This window comes from Mandrillus leucophaeus, unplaced genomic scaffold, assembly GCF_000951045.1.
Source record: "Mandrillus leucophaeus isolate KB7577 unplaced genomic scaffold, Mleu.le_1.0 Scaffold216, whole genome shotgun sequence".
Classification (NCBI taxonomy): Eukaryota; Metazoa; Chordata; class Mammalia; order Primates; family Cercopithecidae; genus Mandrillus; species Mandrillus leucophaeus.
Window position 1 is genome coordinate 2649547 of NW_012102210.1, and position 17156 is coordinate 2666702.

General features: G+C 50.5%; 2 protein-coding genes across 2 annotated transcripts in view; one reads left to right on the top strand and one right to left on the bottom strand.

Annotated features, from left to right (window-relative positions):
• On the top strand, nt 1-13011 carry SMYD5 (SMYD family member 5). Its single transcript, XM_011980677.1, has 13 exons — nt 1-134; nt 4642-4750; nt 5824-5963; nt 6411-6532; nt 6920-6989; nt 7584-7688; nt 8527-8589; nt 8817-8887; nt 9209-9315; nt 9730-9786; nt 10643-10737; nt 11408-11478; nt 11574-13011. Exons 1-13 carry the CDS (start codon nt 39-41, stop codon nt 11722-11724), a joined length of 1257 nt encoding a protein of 418 aa, XP_011836067.1. The 5' UTR covers nt 1-38; the 3' UTR covers nt 11725-13011.
• Nucleotides 13012-13783: 772 nt separating this feature from the next.
• Nucleotides 13784-17156, bottom strand: part of PRADC1 (protease-associated domain containing 1) — a 6126-nt gene continuing 2753 nt past the window's right edge. The window contains exons 2-5 of the mRNA XM_011980686.1: nt 15881-15981; nt 15239-15348; nt 14578-14745; nt 13784-14352 (exon numbers count right to left, since the gene is read on the bottom strand). Of these exons, the coding sequence (XP_011836076.1) occupies nt 14232-14352; nt 14578-14745; nt 15239-15348; nt 15881-15981 (500 nt within the window). The 3' untranslated portion in view covers nt 13784-14231. The remainder of the gene's footprint in view (nt 14353-14577; nt 14746-15238; nt 15349-15880; nt 15982-17156) is intronic.

Below are 17156 nucleotides of genomic sequence, written 5' to 3' on the forward strand. Positions count from 1 at the left end.
AGGTGGGGTTAAGGGTCATAAGGCGGAGGCGCGCCAAGATGGCGGCCTCCACGTGCGACGTGTTCTCCTTCTGCGTGGGCGTGGCGGGCCGCGCCCGGGTCTCCGTGGAAGTCCGTTTCGTGAGCAGCGCCAAGGTGAGGTCGGGGCGGGTCCTGCCGGGAGCCTCAGCCCAGTCCGGCCACGGAGACAGCCGTGCAGGACTCCACGCCCGCAGCCTAGAGGCTTCCGTGCCGCTCGGACGCTACGGCCCGGCCCCTGCTCGCGGCCCAGGGGCTCCCAGTCTGTCCCCGCGCGCAGGCTCGTGGCGCGGTCACGCGATAGACCCGGGCCTCCGGAGTCTCCGTACGCATTTCCTCCCAGCGGAATCCGGCCAGCTTGCCGGAGGCCCTGCTGTGACTGCTCGGGGCGGGGCTAGGGGGCTTTGCTGCTGGGTCCCTGGAACGGTGGGCGGGGACGTGCTGGGCAGAGAGAACTGAGATGTAAAAGAGTGTGGGTCCTCACGAACTTAATGTATGAAATTTGGTGGGGGGATGAGGAGACAGGCCAAGACCCTTCACGAAGGTGCTTGGAGTGCTGAGGAATTTGGACCAGAGTCAAAAGGCCGTGGGGGCGTTGGGAGAATTTTTAGCCGGAAGGTGACATGATTTTGTCGTTTTTATTGTGTTCCAAAAGTTCATTGTGGAAAAAAATAGAAAATGCGTGTAAGGAAAGAAAATATAAAAATCACTCATACTTCTATACTTGTGCAAAGATGTGTACGTTAAAATTACATTTTTAGAAATTGCTTTTTGATGCAGCAGTGAGTCTTTCAATATCAAGCCTATTTCTACATATTAATTTTTAAGAGGTGAATAGTAGCTTTTTCCGTGAGAGGGCCACAACCCTCTCAACCAACCCCTTATTAATGGACCCTTTATTGTTGTATTTTTGAAACCTGGAGTCAAAAATCTTAGAGCTCATTTTCTATGTAAACATCCTTTTGTTTTGTCCAGCACTATTTTTTTCCTAGTTATCTTTGCCTATTGATATGTGCAAAATGATATTTGTTTTCATTTATGTTTCTTTGGTTACTAGTGAGGTTGAATAATTTATCCTGTGTAGTGGCTGTGTGTATCGTTGTTTCTTGCCCAAGATGTAAGATCTCTAGTTGTCTGTCATCCGCTCTCAGCATTATCGTATTGATCTAGTTTCCCAGCCCAACCTTCCCTTGCCCCGCTTCTGCTCCAAAGGTATCTGGAGCACCCTGCTCCTTCCCTGGTAAATCAGCTTCCCTACATCCTTGGTCTCCTTACCTGTTCATATCTCCATCTCCATAGTCTCTAGTGTTCCTGGGTGGCCACAGTTTGAAGATGTCTCAGTTCCATCATTCTTGGTTTGCAGTAATTTTCCTCACCTTTTTCTTCATTAGCCCCCAGTCTCTCAGCCCCTTCCTCCCTTCATTTCTTCCCTCTCACTTCATCACTTCAGCCACTCTCCTTGCACAGATTTCCTGGCCCAGGCATCTGTCAAGGCCCCAGCCAATCGCCCTTTCCTTGCCTATATCTGATCTGCAGCTGGAGAAAATAATATACCTTCCTGGACTTGGTAACAGCGTGGATTATCCTGGGCTTTTTGCTTCTCTATTCAAATAAGATTGGTTTGTGATTTTTTTTCTCTGTGTTATTTTCCTCAAGTTACCACATGAGGGTTATATGTGTGTGTGTGTGTGGTTTTTTTTTTTTTTTTTTTTTTGGTAAAATAAAAAAGCTTTGCGTGTTTTCTGTCATTACATTGTTTAAATAGTGGTTTGAGAGAATTGGGTCATGAAACTTTATAGACCAGGGCCTCAAGTGGGAGTAGTTTTTGACTACTTTTTATTGCTTCTGTGGATAGGAATGACTTTTCAAAAATTTATCAACTATTATGCCAGAGACATGACCAATCAGAACAGAAACTTCACCAGGTCCAGTGGAAGCCAGCTGGACTACCATACTGGTGCACTAGCCAGATAGCAGCATGGCTTATTGTGGGCTTTCTTCTTTTAATCAAGATTTTAAAATCTACTACATAGTCTGCCCGGGCATGGTGGCTCATTCCTATAATTCCAGCACTTTTGGAGGCTGAGGTGGGCTGATCACTTGAGGTCAGGAGTTCAAGACCAGCCTGGCCAACATGGTGAAACCCTGTCTCTACTAAAAATACAAAAATTAGGCCGGGTGCGGTGGCTCACACCTGTAATCCCAGCACTTTGGAAGGCCGAGGCGGGCGGATCACTTGAACTTGATGTCAGGAGTTCGAGACCAGCCTGATCAACATGGTAAAACCCCCTCTCTACTGAAAATACAAAAATTAGCCGGGTGTAGTGGTGCATGCCTGTAATGCCAGCTACCTGAGGCCAAGGCATGAGAATTGCTTGAACCCAGGAGGCAGAGGTTGCAGTGAGCTGAGGTTGTGCTACTGCACTTCAGCCTGGGCAACAGAGGGAGACTCCGTCTCAAAAAAAAAAAAAAATACTACATAGTCTTAGAGTTTTGCACAATTTTTTTTTTTAATAGAGATGGGATCTTGCTATGTTGCCCAGAATAGTCTCAAACTCTTGGGCTCAAGCGATCCTTCATCCTCACTTCCCAAAGTGCTAGATTTACAGGCATGAGCCACCACATCCAGCCTGCATGATTTTTTTTAATACTTTTTTTTTCAAATTGGAAGGATGTATGGTTTGTCCCTTTTCATTCAGGTTCAGTGCTCTCCAACCTTCTTTTTTTTTTTGAGATGGAGTCTTACTCTGTCACCCAGGCTGTAGTGCAGTAACGCAATCTTGGCTCACTGCAACCTCCGCCTCCTGGGTTCCGGTGATTCTCCTGCCTCAGCCTCCCAAATAGCTGGGACTATAGGCGAACACCACCATGTCCAGCTAATTTTTGTATTTTTAGTAGAGACAGGGTTTCACCATATCGTTCAGGCTGGTCTTGAACTCCTGACCTCGTGATCCGTCCGCCTCAGCCTCCCAAAGTGCTGGGATTACAAGCGTGAGCCCCTGCGCCCGGCCCAACCTTAATATGAGTTAGAGCTCTGTTTTCCTTGAAGTATGCTCATCAGTTTTGGGAATGAGTGACTTTATAAAGGAATATCTCCGATTCTTTTCTCTTTATTTTGATTACTAAATATTTTCTGCATTTAGTCCTTCACAAAGAGAGGGAGATCTATATTTGTCCAATATTGAAATTTGAGATTGTCAGAAATAATGTGAGTCCCCTGTTCATATTGTCTTGTCCCATAGAGGAAGGCCAAGTTTTCAATTTGCTAGATTGGGACGGGATACAAGGCATAGGGGGAAGGGCTTCCAGGAAGCCAGGCAAGGGTGTGCCCAGGGCTTTGCCTTCTGGTTTTGTTTCACCTGTCCCATTCTACTGTGAGATAGAGCTTCCAGAGTTGTTCACAGGGTTGAGATTTTTCGCTCTGCGTTTGAGAGCAATCCTATCTGGCCTTCTAAGGAGTCAGGGAGCTACCTGGGAGGCAACACTGACATGTCATTTTGCTTTGATGTCAAGCATTTTTTTCCTCTCCTTTTGTTGTGGCAGCTCAGTGTTGGCAGGGCTCCACACATCTTCTTTGAGTAGTGGGAGTATATGCCCAATAAGGCCAGTAACTGCCTGGGTTCTGAAGCCATCTGCTGAGTCCTTTTGCACGTTTGAGAGATGGCAGTTCAGGGGTTGTTTTCTCATCTTTCATCCTTTACATGATGTATATAGTGTTTTAGACCAGTGCTTCTCAAACTAACATGCATGTGAATCACCTGGGCATCTTGTTACGCTGCAGATTCTGATTCAGCAGGTCTGGGGTGGGGCCTAAGATTCTGCATTTCTAACAGAGTCCTAGGTGATGCCCATGTTGCCAGTCCCTGTACCTCTCATTGAGTAGGAAGAAGGTAGAGCTCATAAGGTACATTCATCTGTGCTATATCGTTGCACCCTGGAAACTACCTTGTAGGTATTATTATAATGCTCACTTTTCAAATGGGGATCAGATATAAAGTGAAGCAGTTGGCTCAAAGGTTCACAGCAAGTTAATGTTAGGACTGGTACTAGTATTAGCTCCCTTCTTTCAGTGCAACCCCCAAGGACTTGTTGGATGCCAGGCACTGTGCTAGGTGCTGTGGGTATTCAGCTGACCAAGGAAGAGGGCACATTCTCCCCCAAACAAGGCTTCCCTATCCCATGGTGTAGGATTTCTCTGCAGGCCTGTGTAGCAACACCACTGCCAGGATCCTGGAGTGGCAGGTGGCTGACTGAGAGATGAGTGCCCTGCTGTTACCACCTCCTGGTACTGGAGGCCCCAGCCTGCTATAAGCCTTGGCCCTGCTCTGGCCATACTCAGAAAATTTCTCTGAGTAATCTGAGATGACTGCCATTGTGGCTTCCTCCCTGTTCCAGGCCTTCTGCTCTGAATGGGCTGAAAGGAGTGCAACTGAAAATAGGTCAGAGCTGCATTTCCAGAGGAGAAAGTTATGGAGGGTACTGACTAGTCTCCATGAACTCACAGAGGCAGAGGCTTCTCCTAAGAGTCAGGCATGTGGGAGTGAGGCTGGACAGCCTCCTGGAAGCGCTTGGAGCTATGTCTTCTGTTCCTTCTTATAGCCATCCTATCCCTCTGCCCTCTTAGGGAAAGGGCCTGTTTGCCACACAGCTGATCCGGAAGGGGGAGACCATCTTCGTAGAACGGCCCCTGGTGGCTGCACAGTTTCTCTGGAATGCACTTTATCGCTACCGAGGTGAGTACAGCTCTCCTACTCCTTATGGCTGCTGGGCCCAGTCGCCTTTGTGCATGGAAGTGAGCTGCATACATCCCTACTGGCTGATGTCTCTGGAACTCTGGGTGTTGGGAGGAAATGCTCTCTTCCATTGAAGGACTATGCCTGAGAACCACGCCTCTGTCCAGTCTCAGGTGTTTGAGGCTAATTCCTGTGGTGGGAAGCTCTTCAGATGTGCTCCTTGAGGGAGCACAGCAGGACTCAGGCAAGTTTGACTCCATGGTCATGCTGAAGGCCCAGTGCCAAAGTGGAGTCCTCCACCAAGAGGAGGCTACATGGCCCTTGTTCAAAGAAGGCTGAGTTAGGGGTGAGCACAAGTAGGATGCCCTTGGCTTTGCTGACCACATGCTTTTTCACACTTTTCTTCTTTTGGAGTTGTGGGGAGGGGGACAGAGTTTCGCTCTTGTTGCCCAGGCTAGAGTGCAGTTGTGCGATCTCAGCTCTCCGCAATCTCTGCCTCCCAGGTTCAAGCAATTCTCCTGCCTCAGCATCCTGACGAGCTGGGATTACAGGCACGCACAACCATGTCCACCTAATTTTTGTATTTTTAGTAGAAACGGGGTTTCACCATCTTGGCCAGGTTGGTCTTGAACTCCTAACCTCAGGTGCTCCACTTGCCTTGGCCTCCCAAAGTGCTGGAATTACAGGCATGAGCCACCGTGCCCGGCCCACACATTTCTTAAGCTGGAGACACGCAATGAAAGGAGGGTCAGTTGGCCCCAGAGTATGGGAAAAGCCCAGTGTTGGTGTGGTAGGGGAGCCCCACAGAGTGAGTCTGATTAAGAAGCAAGGAAAGTTAGACAATAAGGGCCAGGAAGTCCTTGAGAGGGAGGAGGGGATCATCTACCTTTGGCTGCATGTGAAATTCATTCATTCATTCATGCATGCATGTAATTTTTCATTTACTCACTTTCCAAACTTTTATGAAACACCAGAATGGTGCCTGACACATAGCAGGTGCTCCGTAGGGCTGTGAAAGGGATAGATATGGCCTCTGTTCTCAAGACATTGTCGTGTCTGGCTCTCACCCTCAGCCTGTGACCACTGCCTTCGGGCACTGGAGAAGGCAGAGGAGAATGCCCAGAGGCTGACCGGGAAACCAGGCCAGGTTCTGCCTCACCCAGAGCTGTGCACTGTGCGCAAGGACCTCCACCAGAACTGTCCTCATTGCCAAGTGAGTATTCTTGGGGAGTATACCTGGAAGGGGGTGGGTGAGGGAGGCCTTAGCTGGAGTCCTCAGTGGGGACACAGGAGCAATGATAGACCTGGTCATGGCCCTTGAAACCTATAATGTAGGATAGGATGTTGAAAAGGCTTGGTTATTGTTCCAGTTTCATCCTCCCTGGCACAGTTACATTGTCTGGAAAATGGGCTTGGTGGGAGCTCGCTTTCTTCCTGGGGACCTGGCAAGTGCTCTCCCCTCTACCTGAAAAGTTCTCTTCCCTTTCTGTGGTTTTGTAAGCCTAGGTGTGCCTTTCACATGCCCCCAGAGCACCCTATGTTTTTTCTTCTCATAATACATCTAAGCTACAGCTCAGGGGCTATTTGTGGAAGGAATGCAGTTACAGGAGGTGATACTAGGGCCAGATCCTAGGGTACTGACTTCTATCCCACCTAACAGGTGATGTACTGCAGTGCAGAATGTCGGCTGGCAGCCACTGAGCAATACCACCAGGTCCTGTGCCCAGGCCCTTCCCAGGATGACCCCTTGCATCCTCTCAATAAGCTTCAGGAGGCATGGAGGTGGGTCACTTTTCCTCTCTTCTTTCCTTTATCCTTTCCTCTCAGGTTGCCTGCCTGGGGTCATCAGGTGTTGCCATCTTTCTTAAGTTACAATTCCCTGGATTTCTCCTCCTTTCTTAGGGTTAAACAGAAGTCACATCACCCTATCCCCTGCTTTTAATCTGGGCTGTCAGTCCTTCTGTCCTTAGCATTTAACACTCTCCCAGAAAGAGCCCCATTAAGCCAATTGGGATTCAAAGTCTTGCCTAAGTCCTTGCCTATGAACTTTCTCTCTTGGTAATTGACGGAATTGGTAGGAAGTTTTCTCTGTACCAGTCAGACTCGGCTTCCCTGAGCTCAGCTACTAGGGAGAGAATTTCTAGGCCAATCTTTTTTCTCTTTCCCCAGGAGCGTTCACTACCCACCTGAGACTGCAAGCATCATGTTGATGGCCAGGATGGTGGCCACAGTGAAGCAGGTGAGCCCACCCAACCCTCTCGGGGAAGCTGACTTTGGCCCCATTCAACCCTTGGTCTTGGTCTTTTCCTCACCTCAAAGCCCTAGCTTGGATGTAGAGTTCTTCCTGGCCTTCCCAAAGGAGAGCTCCTTGCTAGATAAAACCTTAGGAATGCGCTAAACATAAATCAGGCATAGGGAGTGGAGGGCTCATTTTGCCTGTAGTCTTTTTTTTTTTTTTTAAACTTAAAGACCAGTGTGATAGTATGCCTATAGTTTCTGATACAGAAGATGCCTTGTGCAGTAGCAGTTCATGCATTTGATTTATAAGCACCACTTTTTCAGGATTGCGTCTTACATAAAGCGAGAGAAGCCACTCTAACCGCCCTTCTATTAATGTTGTTCCTCAGCCTCTTTCTCGTGTTTTCCAAGTGTTGTTGAATTGGCTCTCTGGGCTCCAGCTGGGGAGATGGTTTGGGGTGGGCACCATTGGGAGGAAGCCTCAGGCAGAGGAAGGGCCCCTATAAGCTCCTGTGTGGTGGTATTTCCTAAGTGGGCGGGAGTGCCAGTAAGAAGGTGGGTGTGTGTGACCCTTAAGTATATTTGTTCACTGCAGGCGAAGGACAAGGACCGTTGGATCAGGCTCTTCTCCCAGTTCTGTAACAAAACAGCCAACGAAGAGGAGGAAATTGTCCATAAACTTCTGGGAGACAAATTCAAGGTTATTCTTCTCCCATGGCCTGTCTCATTCCCTCCCCAAATACCCTAGGATGTCTCTGGCCATCTGTGGGAAGCACCACATTTGATCACTTCTCAGCTACAGGAAGGAGTTAGCACTTGGGTCCAGAAATAGATTCAGAGGACTTACGTTCCTGCCACTGTTTACTTCATGACCTCATGTGGACCCACAGTTGGGAAGTGGGGTGACAACAGAGGAAGGGCGTGTTGGATGCCCTGCCCTGAAAGTGCTCCCTAACTGGTGTTAGAAGGCAGGACTTGTCATAGGATAGCAGTGGGCAAATCAGGTAGAATGGAGACTAGAGGGTTGTGGGGCCACAGAATCAGAGAGCAGCTTGAAACTGCCCATGTCTTGAGTGACCATTCCCAATCAAAGAGTATGGGTCCTCACTGAGGACAGCAGACTTCCCTGCAGGAGCTGCCTGAGGGTGGAGGCAGGTGTGTAAAAGGTTTGCATCTGGGGTGGGCCCTGTTGCACTGAACTTACAGGAAGGGAGTGGGAGAGCCCAGCTGGTCTGGAGGCCAGGTCAAGGGAGATTTGACGGTGGTGGTGTGGATAGACATTTCAGGCTGTCTCAGCCTTGCTGGTACAAGTGCTGGAAAATGGAGAGAAATTTGGGTTTGCCACCCCGGGTTGGAACAGGCCGGCAGACTGCCAGAGCTCTTTGGAGGTGGACTTTGTGGCCTTCCTTTGCCCCTACGGAAAGCTCAGTCTACAGAGCTGGCCCTTTTTCCTTCCCTCCCTAGTCGCCTGGGCCCTGCCTGGGTGCTAATGGGAAATCCCCAGGGATACAAATCTCTCTCTGCTTCCCCTAAACCAGGGCCAACTGGAACTTCTGCGGAGACTGTTCACAGAGGCCCTCTATGAGGAAGCAGTCAGTCAGGTGAGTGAGGAGAGGGTGGGACCAGTGGCCTCCTTGTTACTCCAGCTTTCCAGGAGCAACAAGGTCAGCATCTCCTACTGAGACAGCTGAGCCAAAGCCAACTTGGTCTTCTGGAGTTGGGATGAGCCTGACTCACAGAAGGCTTCCCGAACAGAGTCCAATTGGAAGAAAAGCAAGTGGCTGTTAACATGAGCGCTTATCTCTTTATCTCTTTTTTGCCCCTACAGTGGTTCACTCCAGATGGATTCCGGTCTCTCTTTGCTCTTGTTGGGACCAATGGCCAAGGAATCGGGACCAGGTTAGAATGTTCCAGAGCTATTGAACTTACTCTCGGGGTGGGAAACTGATTGAGGAAGGTAGCCACAGTTCCTTTCAAGACTGGGATGGGGTAGGGTAGGACTCTGGGCAGATCACTGAACTGGACACAGTGGCAGGAGTCAGAATCAGGCATTGGAATCTGTTTTGGGGAGCCTCTGTTGGGGAAGATGGGCCCCCACCCTGGAGAATGAAATGGGGTAGGGTGAGAGACCCTTCTTCTTGGGCTTAACTTACCTGGAGGTGGAGAGCCCTGTGACCTGGGCTTCCGCCTCCCCAACCATGGGCTGCCTGGGACCCCCAGCTCCCTAAGCCAGTGGGTCCATGCCTGTGACGCTCTGGAGTTGAAGCCTCAGGACCGTGAGCAACTTGACATCTTCATTGACCAGCTGTACAAGGACATCGAGGCAGGTTGGTGAGATAGGGCCTTGGCCTCACCCAACCATGGTGACCCCCTAGTCAGATGGTGGACACAAAATCTTTGCCCAGGATGCTCTGTATTAATGGTGGGGGAAGGTAATCCCTTTGTGCCTATGGGGAGCTTCAGCTCTATCCACAGAGTACACAGGTGAGAAACAGCCCCAAGATTTATCCAGAGGCTTGATGCTGGGAGGAGAGGGGCTGCTGGATAAATAGGGTGTCTTATAGACAGAAAAGCAAGGCTTCTGTCTGAGAGAGGCGAGTTTAGGTAATATGGTAGGGACTGATGCCTTAGTGTGGTGGGGTGGCAGGACAGTGGCGACAGTGCCTGTCCTTGTAAGCCTCGTTTCCTTTTCCTACCTATAAAAATGGGTAGAATAATGTCTGTATATTACTGTCTTACAGCAACTGGAGAGTTTCTTAACTGTGAAGGATCTGGCCTCTTTGTGCTTCAGAGCTGCTGTGAGTCATGGCGTTGAGGAGGGATGGTCCTAGGCGCGCCTTTGTCAGGTGGCCTCGCAGCCACAGTTTATCTTTCTCAGTTGGCCCTTTCTAGGCTGGTAGGGTTGAGTCTGGGAGCCCCATTAGGTCTGAGCTCCCACAGGAATTCCCCTGGGCCTTTTTGTTCTATCATTTTTTTCATTTGTTCACCCAACTGTTTGTGCTATAATACCTGCTTATTATATATAAAACCTTACAATAGGCCAGGCCCTGTACTAAGGCAGGCATAGAGCTCTGATTCTTGCAAAGGGATGCATGGGCTTTGCACCATCACTGCCCTGTGAGATTTGGGAGTACTGGGAGCCCAGGCTAGAGGGCGAGTCTCATCAGCACCTGATGAGGAGGGGCAGATTCAGCTCAGACAGCTGCCTTTTCCAGACTTCAGCCTCCCACCCCCTGGTTTCCTGACTACAAACTCCTCCTCCCAGGCTCCTGGGCCACTCTACTCTCCCAAACTGGATTCTCAGAGGGCCTGTGTCAGCTGTTATTAGATGTCCAATAGCAGGCAGAACTAAGTGGTCTTGCGTGGGCATTCCTTCAGAGCCCTGTCCCTCCGTTTGTGAGACAGTGGGAACACGACTGAGAATGAAGTTGGCCAGTCACAGCGGGTTGGAGTGGGAGTGCTGTGGAGTTCATTTGTGTTGTGCTGTATGGTGTTTAGGAAAGAACACTGGAAGCAGAGTCTGGAAACTTGGGTTCCAAAACGTGCTCAGCCTTGGCAGGGATGAAAGAGCAAGAAAGGACCCAGTACTCTGCAGAATTGAGGTTATTATTTTTTTTAGGCAGTAATCCTCATTACCTGCCTCTTGTGATCCAGGCAACCACAGTTGTGTGCCCAATGCAGAGACCTCCTTTCCAGAAAACAACTTCCTTTTGCATGTCACTGCTCTGGAGGATATTAAGCCAGGAGAGGTGAGAGGGGCCAGGAACCATGGGGATGGGTGGGTAGTGGGCCTTGGAAGTTCTCTGCAGGGATCAGGAGCAGCAGTGGCTAGAGCACTTGAAGTTCAGGCTGTTGGGTGGAATCCCCACATACCTTAGGGTCTGAGTCTTTCAGCTCATGGTTCTGTTCTAACCCTACCTCACTTTTTCAAAATATGACTCCAGAAAGCCTCAGGACAGTGTTTGAGGGACACATATGTGCTCAGATTCTTGTCCCCAGCTATCTTTTGGTCAAATGCAGATACGTAGTTTCTAAGAAAGCAGGAGATAGCTCTTTGTGGGTTTACGGTCTTGTCTGTTAGTGCAGGCACAGTGCCTCGTTGAATCTTCTTCAGGGCAAGTAGCATCGATACCAAGACCTGTGATCCCAGCTGTAGACCTTGGCCATTGACTGGCTTTCACCACGGCTTGAGGCTAACCAGTCTCCTCTGTCTCAGGCATAGGCTGTTGGAGGCTTATAATGGCCTGCTTACTGAAGGCACTGGGAACTGGATGAGGGCAGCTCGCCCCTTCACTGAAGGGCAGCGCAAGCCTGGCTCCTAGAGATGGGGCAGTGGTTGGAGATAGGGTAGGTGTTGGGGAGACCCTTATGCCATTTAAGAGAGCACAGACCATCAGACTGCACCTCTCTACCCTACAGGAAATTTGTATCAGCTACTTGGACTGCTGTCAGCGGGAGCGCAGCCGCCACAGCCGCCACAAGATCCTCAGGTGCCAGCTGGGGACATGGTTGGGCGGCTGGGCTCTGGGGTCCTCTGTCCCGTAGCTCCCTGACTTTTCCCCCTCATCATCCCTCACCGCTGCAGGGAGAACTATCTGTTTGTCTGTTCCTGTCCCAAATGCCTGGCAGAGGCTGATGAACCCAATGTGACCTCAGAAGAGGAAGAGGAGGAAGAGGAGGAGGAGGAAGGAGAGCCAGAAGATGCAGAGCTGGGGGATGAGATGACTGATGTGTGATGTTGCCCTGCCCAGAAAGGGCCCTGCCGTAGACCCTGCCAGAAAAGGGGGTTCTTCCCCCAGAGAAATGGCTCGGAGGGAACTTCCCACTCCCATTGCCTGCTTTCCCCATTCGAGCCCTCTCTGCCAGAGGGTAGGACAGAGCCTGGATCCCTGGCCCCAACCCCCACCAGACCTCATGCCCTGGACACTGCTGCTGAGTTGGCTCAGACTCTGCACTGGCACTGAGCTTTTCACAACTGGCCTCCCCTTGAGGTTCTTCCACTCTAGGGTTTGAGGGGCTGGAATCAGGGCCAGGGCCTAACAGCGTTTCTTCTCCTTGGCCCCACGGCCCATACTCACCCATTCACCGGAGGCTTCTCCCCTTTCAACTTGCTATTGATTTCTTTTGAGGGGGTAAATCTGAGACCGAGTTCATTGAAGCAGAGACGGGAGGTGGTGAGGCGCCCTCACCTCCCCCCACCACAGCTGTGGCTGGTAAGGCAACTGCTTGACCACTGGCACAGCGAGGAGAGGCGGGCAGGAGGATCTGGGCCTCCTGAGCTCCTTCCCTGAGGCGGTCTCCTGGGAATGCTGGACACCCCCAGCATTACTCACACCCCCATTTGGACATCTGGGGAAGTGGAGATTAACCCCTTCTCCAGACTCCAGAATCTTTGTAACTCGTGCCTTGCCTCTCAGGACCTGGCATAGTGGCTGGCCCTATGGAGTATGGAAAAGGCCTCTGCCTTCCTCAGGAGGGACACGTCGGGGGTCATCACCCTTTTTCACACCTGCTTCCCAATGAGCACTCAGCAGCATGGCTGAGACCTGGGGCTTGACAGGCCTCTGCTCCTTAGATTAGGATGCTCTGGTATTCCTGGGGCCAGTTAAAATGGGTCAGTGAGGGGCTCTCCTGGCCTCAATCTCCATCTTTAGGGTCTCCACAGAGGAACTCTGAAGTCTTCCAGAAACCTTGAGGAGCTGGGCTAGATACTTGGGAGAGTAGCCCTGTCTTGTCCCCTCCTATCCCCAGATCAGCACCACCCCTCTCACTCTTGGGTTGGATGTTATGGGAATTACAACCCATCATTCCCAATGCCTCCCTTTCCTGGAGGAGCCTGCCACATTCCCCTGCTGAGGGATCCCAGAGAGGACAGGTGCCCACCCCACAGGCCCTTTTCTGCACCATGGAGCCAGGTGGAACCTGTCTGGCCCCTTACCCACTGGGTTCTTACTCCTTCACAACAGTCAGCACTTGCCCTCTGCCCCCCACTGTTCTCAATAAAATGTAAGTGGTGATAGGCCTCTGCAGGAATGCTTTGTGGCTAGTGGCTGGGCAGGCTGCCCCAGGCGTGCAGCAGTCACAGGTGGGTGCAAAGGGGTACTGATTAGACCAGGTAATGGTAGGAGATGGGGGCTCCAGGCTCAACAGCTTGGGCTCACCTCTGCTCTTATTTACACTCTGCTATGCAAATGTTCTAATGCCCAAGAGCAAGGGTCTTGAGGTCCAGTTTGGGTGGCTTTTTAATTTTGAGATAGGGTCTCACCTTGTCACCCAGGCTGGTGTGCAGAAATGCAATCATAGCTCATTACAGCCTTGAACTCCTGGACCCAAGTGATCTTCCCACCTCCGCCTCCTGAGTAGCTGGGACTATAGGGTCACGCTACCACACCCAGCTAATTTTTAATTTTTCTGTACATATGGGGTCTTGCTATGTTGTTGCCGAGGCTGGTCTTGAATTCTTGGGCTCAAGTGATCCTCTCACCTTGGCCTCCCGAAGTGCTGGGATTACAGGCATGGGCCACCATGCCTGGCCCTGAGGTCCAGTTTGGATCCCCATGCTCTAACATGAGTCTTCTCCTGAGGGGATGAACTCTGGCTTCCCAGAGCGTCCTTGGCTCTCAACAGGAAGCTGTGCTGGGATCTAAGACTAGCAGTCTGAGCACTGGTCCCAAATGAGCTGGGCCAGTTTCTGTCCTCTGTGGGCGTTTCCTTTCCTCAGAACGACAGTATAGGATGAGATGAGTGAGTCTGAAGGTCCTGCCCACCCCTGTGTGCTCTTATTCTAGGACACAGTTGCAACCCTGATGAGAAGCTTTATTGCTAAAAAGTCAGTGAGGGTTTATTGAGTCGCCAAACACTAGCTCTTTAAACCACTCCAACAACTGCTGTGAAGGTCACTGTGCAGAGACCCTGGGTAGGGGAGGCTGGAGCCAGGTGAGTGTGACAGGTCACAGATGGCTCTCAGGCTGCCTACCTTCAGCTCCTTTTGTTTCAGGTTTTAGCCAGAAGCCCTGGGGCCTGTCTTTTGCCCCTTCTTGCAGCATGAGACACCCTTTGGGGCCCTGGGGAAGGTAAGGCCAGTGGTGTGGCTTCCCTTTCAGCCTAGCAATGCCCAAACTCTTTTCCTCTACCTGGCTCCACTTGTCCCCAGATGCTGTCCCCAAATTCCAAATAGCAAAATTCCTGGGTTTCCCCTTCCCAGCTCAGAGTCATTTATGGCTGGAATGTGAGACAAACTCTTCTACCAGAAGGTCCAGGGTGGTTGCAGCAGCTCAAAGGTGGGGATGCTGGTGACATTGACTGGGATGGAAATGATGGCCCATGGCAGCCCATGCTGTTCCAGAGAGCGGCGGATCATGTAGCTGGGAGGGCATGAAGAGAAGTGGTGATGGTCACTTTCTTGGTACCCCATCATGCCCCACTGTCCCCATCAATCTGGGAGTTTCAAAGCCCAAGAACTTTTTTTACCCTCTAACTGAAGTACCCCAAGTTGAGGCCTGCAAGAAGGGACTGGTGATTACCCCTGACCTCCCCAAGTCATGGCGCCCAGCCTCATGCTGATAAAGCCAGAGGCAAGGAGCCCTCACCCATCTCGGCCGAGCAGGAAGAGGGCGGGGATGTCAGCTGTGCGCTGGGTACTGTCCTGGATCATCTCCACGTAGAAGCTGTCATTGTCAACTGCGTTGTCAGAGATGATCACTGCCCGCCCGCCGTGCTCCTGGACCACCCGAGTCTTGGAGAGGAAGGAGCAGCCCCTGGAAGAGGTGGTGATGAGACCAAAGGAAAGACAGGTCCTAGCTCCCCCTTCACCAGACCATCACCCTGGGAGTATAGAAGGCAGACTCTGAAGAATTTGTTATAAAGGCTCATAAGTAAATAGCTAAAAGCATGGATAATTTTAGAACTTTTTTTTTTTTTTTTTTTTGAGACAAGGTTTTGCTCTGTTGCCCAGGCTGGAGTGCAGTGACATGATCTCGGCTCACTGCAGCCTTAACGTGGCCTCAAGCAATCCTCTCACCTCAGCCTCCTGAGTAGCTGGGACCACAGGTGTGCAACACCGTGCCCAGCTGAGTTTTGTATTTTTTGTACAGACAGGGTTTCTCCATGTTGGCCCAGGCTAGACATTTTTCAAAGACCCTTAAAAAGATGAAATTTTCAAAAACAGCTCTTTCAAAGCACTACCACCAGTAATCTCAGAATCTGCCCTATGCCTGCTCAACCCTCATGTCCTGCCTGCCCACTCCTTACCCCCTCTCCACCAGAGCAATCTGGTCCTGGATGAAGAAACCGTTGCTGAGTTCCCCACAGGCCTCTGGAGGTTCAGCGGGGACAAGGTGAATCTGCTCATACCTTGTGTGCTGAAAAACATTTAGAGAGGTGAGAGTATAATGAGACATACCAGCTTTAGGACTGGGCTGACAATCCCATCTTATTGGCACCTTGTAAAGTGTGAAGGAAACATGGAGTGGTTTCTGTATCGCCAGACACTTAAACATTTTTACTTAATTATCGCAAAGGCCTATCTGGTTGTCCTACACCACCCTACCCTTCCATGAGATAGGCAGGGGAGTTGGTTGTAGATCCAGAGAGAGGAAGTGACTTGCCTTAAGTCACATAGTTCAGAGGTGGAGCTGGCAGAGGAAGCTGGTGCTCTTGGCTTTTCACTTCATGTCCCCTAAAAACACAACTTGTCCCTCCATGGTGCCTAGGTCTATATTATACTCGGGAGTAGCTGGAAGAGCTTCCTTTTTGTGCTGCAGCTCATGGAAGGCAGAGCTGATTCTGCTCCGTTCCCTGTCCCGCACTCAGGTGGGATGAGAGGGTCACTGCAGCTCAGTGAGGGGAGGAGGGAGGTTGAGGATCAGAGATCAGGTGTCTCCCTTAACTTACAAAGATACCACCAAAGTCCTTGGCAGGTGTGGCTGTGAAGATGTATCGAATGTCCCCAGGACTCAGCACTTGAAAGTACAAATAATCATGGATACGGAAGCCTGAAGGATAAAGAGTACAGGTAAGAAGCCTCCCAGGAACAAACTGGTTTAGGTTCAGATCCCAGACCCCGTGTCTTCAGCTGGGCTGGCTATAGTCTGGACGCAGGGGCCTGGCTTCAGCCAACGGGGTCCTCTAGTGGCAGGGTTGGGGGCTAGATGGTCTCTGTCCTGGGGAGGATAGAGTTGATGCAAAGTTAGTAACCCCAGAGGTTTATATCAGCTGCTGCTGCTTACACAGTAAGCCAGGAAAACTGAGAGCTCCAGGGTTAATATTTTTGCTCTGAAGACCTGGGAGTTTCAGGGTAGAGATGTAGTGACCTGCATACAAAGCAATTCTCACTAAAATTTAAAAGTTGACTTTCTGGTCCCACTGCCACCCCCTTAGTCTAGTCACTATCATTTCTTGTCCTGACAGCTCAGCTTCTTACCTGGCCTCCCTGCCTCCATTCTTGCTCCCCAAACAACCACCAGAAGTCGAAAACATCTTAGCAATTATGAGCACATCACCATGCCTAGGGTTTCAATACCTTTCAAGAACTGCCCTTTGCATTTAAAATTTAAACTCTTTTCAAACTGTGGCCTACAAGACCCTGTTTGCTGTGGCCCCTGACCACTCTTCCAACCTCATCTTCTCCATCCTGTGTTCAAGCTACACAGACCTTTCAGTTTCTTCACTTCTCTGGGTCTTTCTGCAAGCTGTTCCCTGAGCCTGGAAAGCCCCCTACTCCCACCCCACCCTACTTCCACCCCTTTACCTGACTCTTTCCTAGTCATCCTTCAGGTCATACCTTAAATGTCACTTCCTCAGAGAAAGGTTCTGCCTCATGATTGCCCTCCCATACCCATTCAAATGTACTCTTCAATAAATGGGGACTTTCAACATAATTTGTAATTATACAGCTTTCATAATTTTTCTTTTTCTTTTTTTGAGACAGGGTCTCACTTTATCACCCAGGCTGGAGTGCAGTGGCACGATCTCGCCTCACAGCAACCTCCACCTCGCAGGCTCAAGCGATTCTCATGCCTCAGCCTCTCAAATAGCTGGGACTACAGGCATGGGCCACCATGCCTGGCTAATTTTTTTTGAGACGGAGTCTCGCTCTGTCGCCCAGGCTGGAGTGCAGTGGCCGGATCTCAGCTTCTCAGCTCACTGCAAGCTCCGCCTCCCGGGTTTA

Bases quoted from the DNA above. Each gene is read 5' to 3' on its own strand.
- SMYD5 (XM_011980677.1), top strand. From the start codon at position 39: ATGGCGGCCTCCACGTGCGACGTGTTCTCCTTCTGCGTGGGCGTGGCG. The intron at 5,964-6,410 runs GTGAGTATTCTT...CCCACCTAACAG, and splicing joins AGAACTGTCCTCATTGCCAA to GTGATGTACTGCAGTGCAGA. The intron at 7,689-8,526 runs GTTATTCTTCTC...CCCCTAAACCAG, and splicing joins TTCTGGGAGACAAATTCAAG to GGCCAACTGGAACTTCTGCG.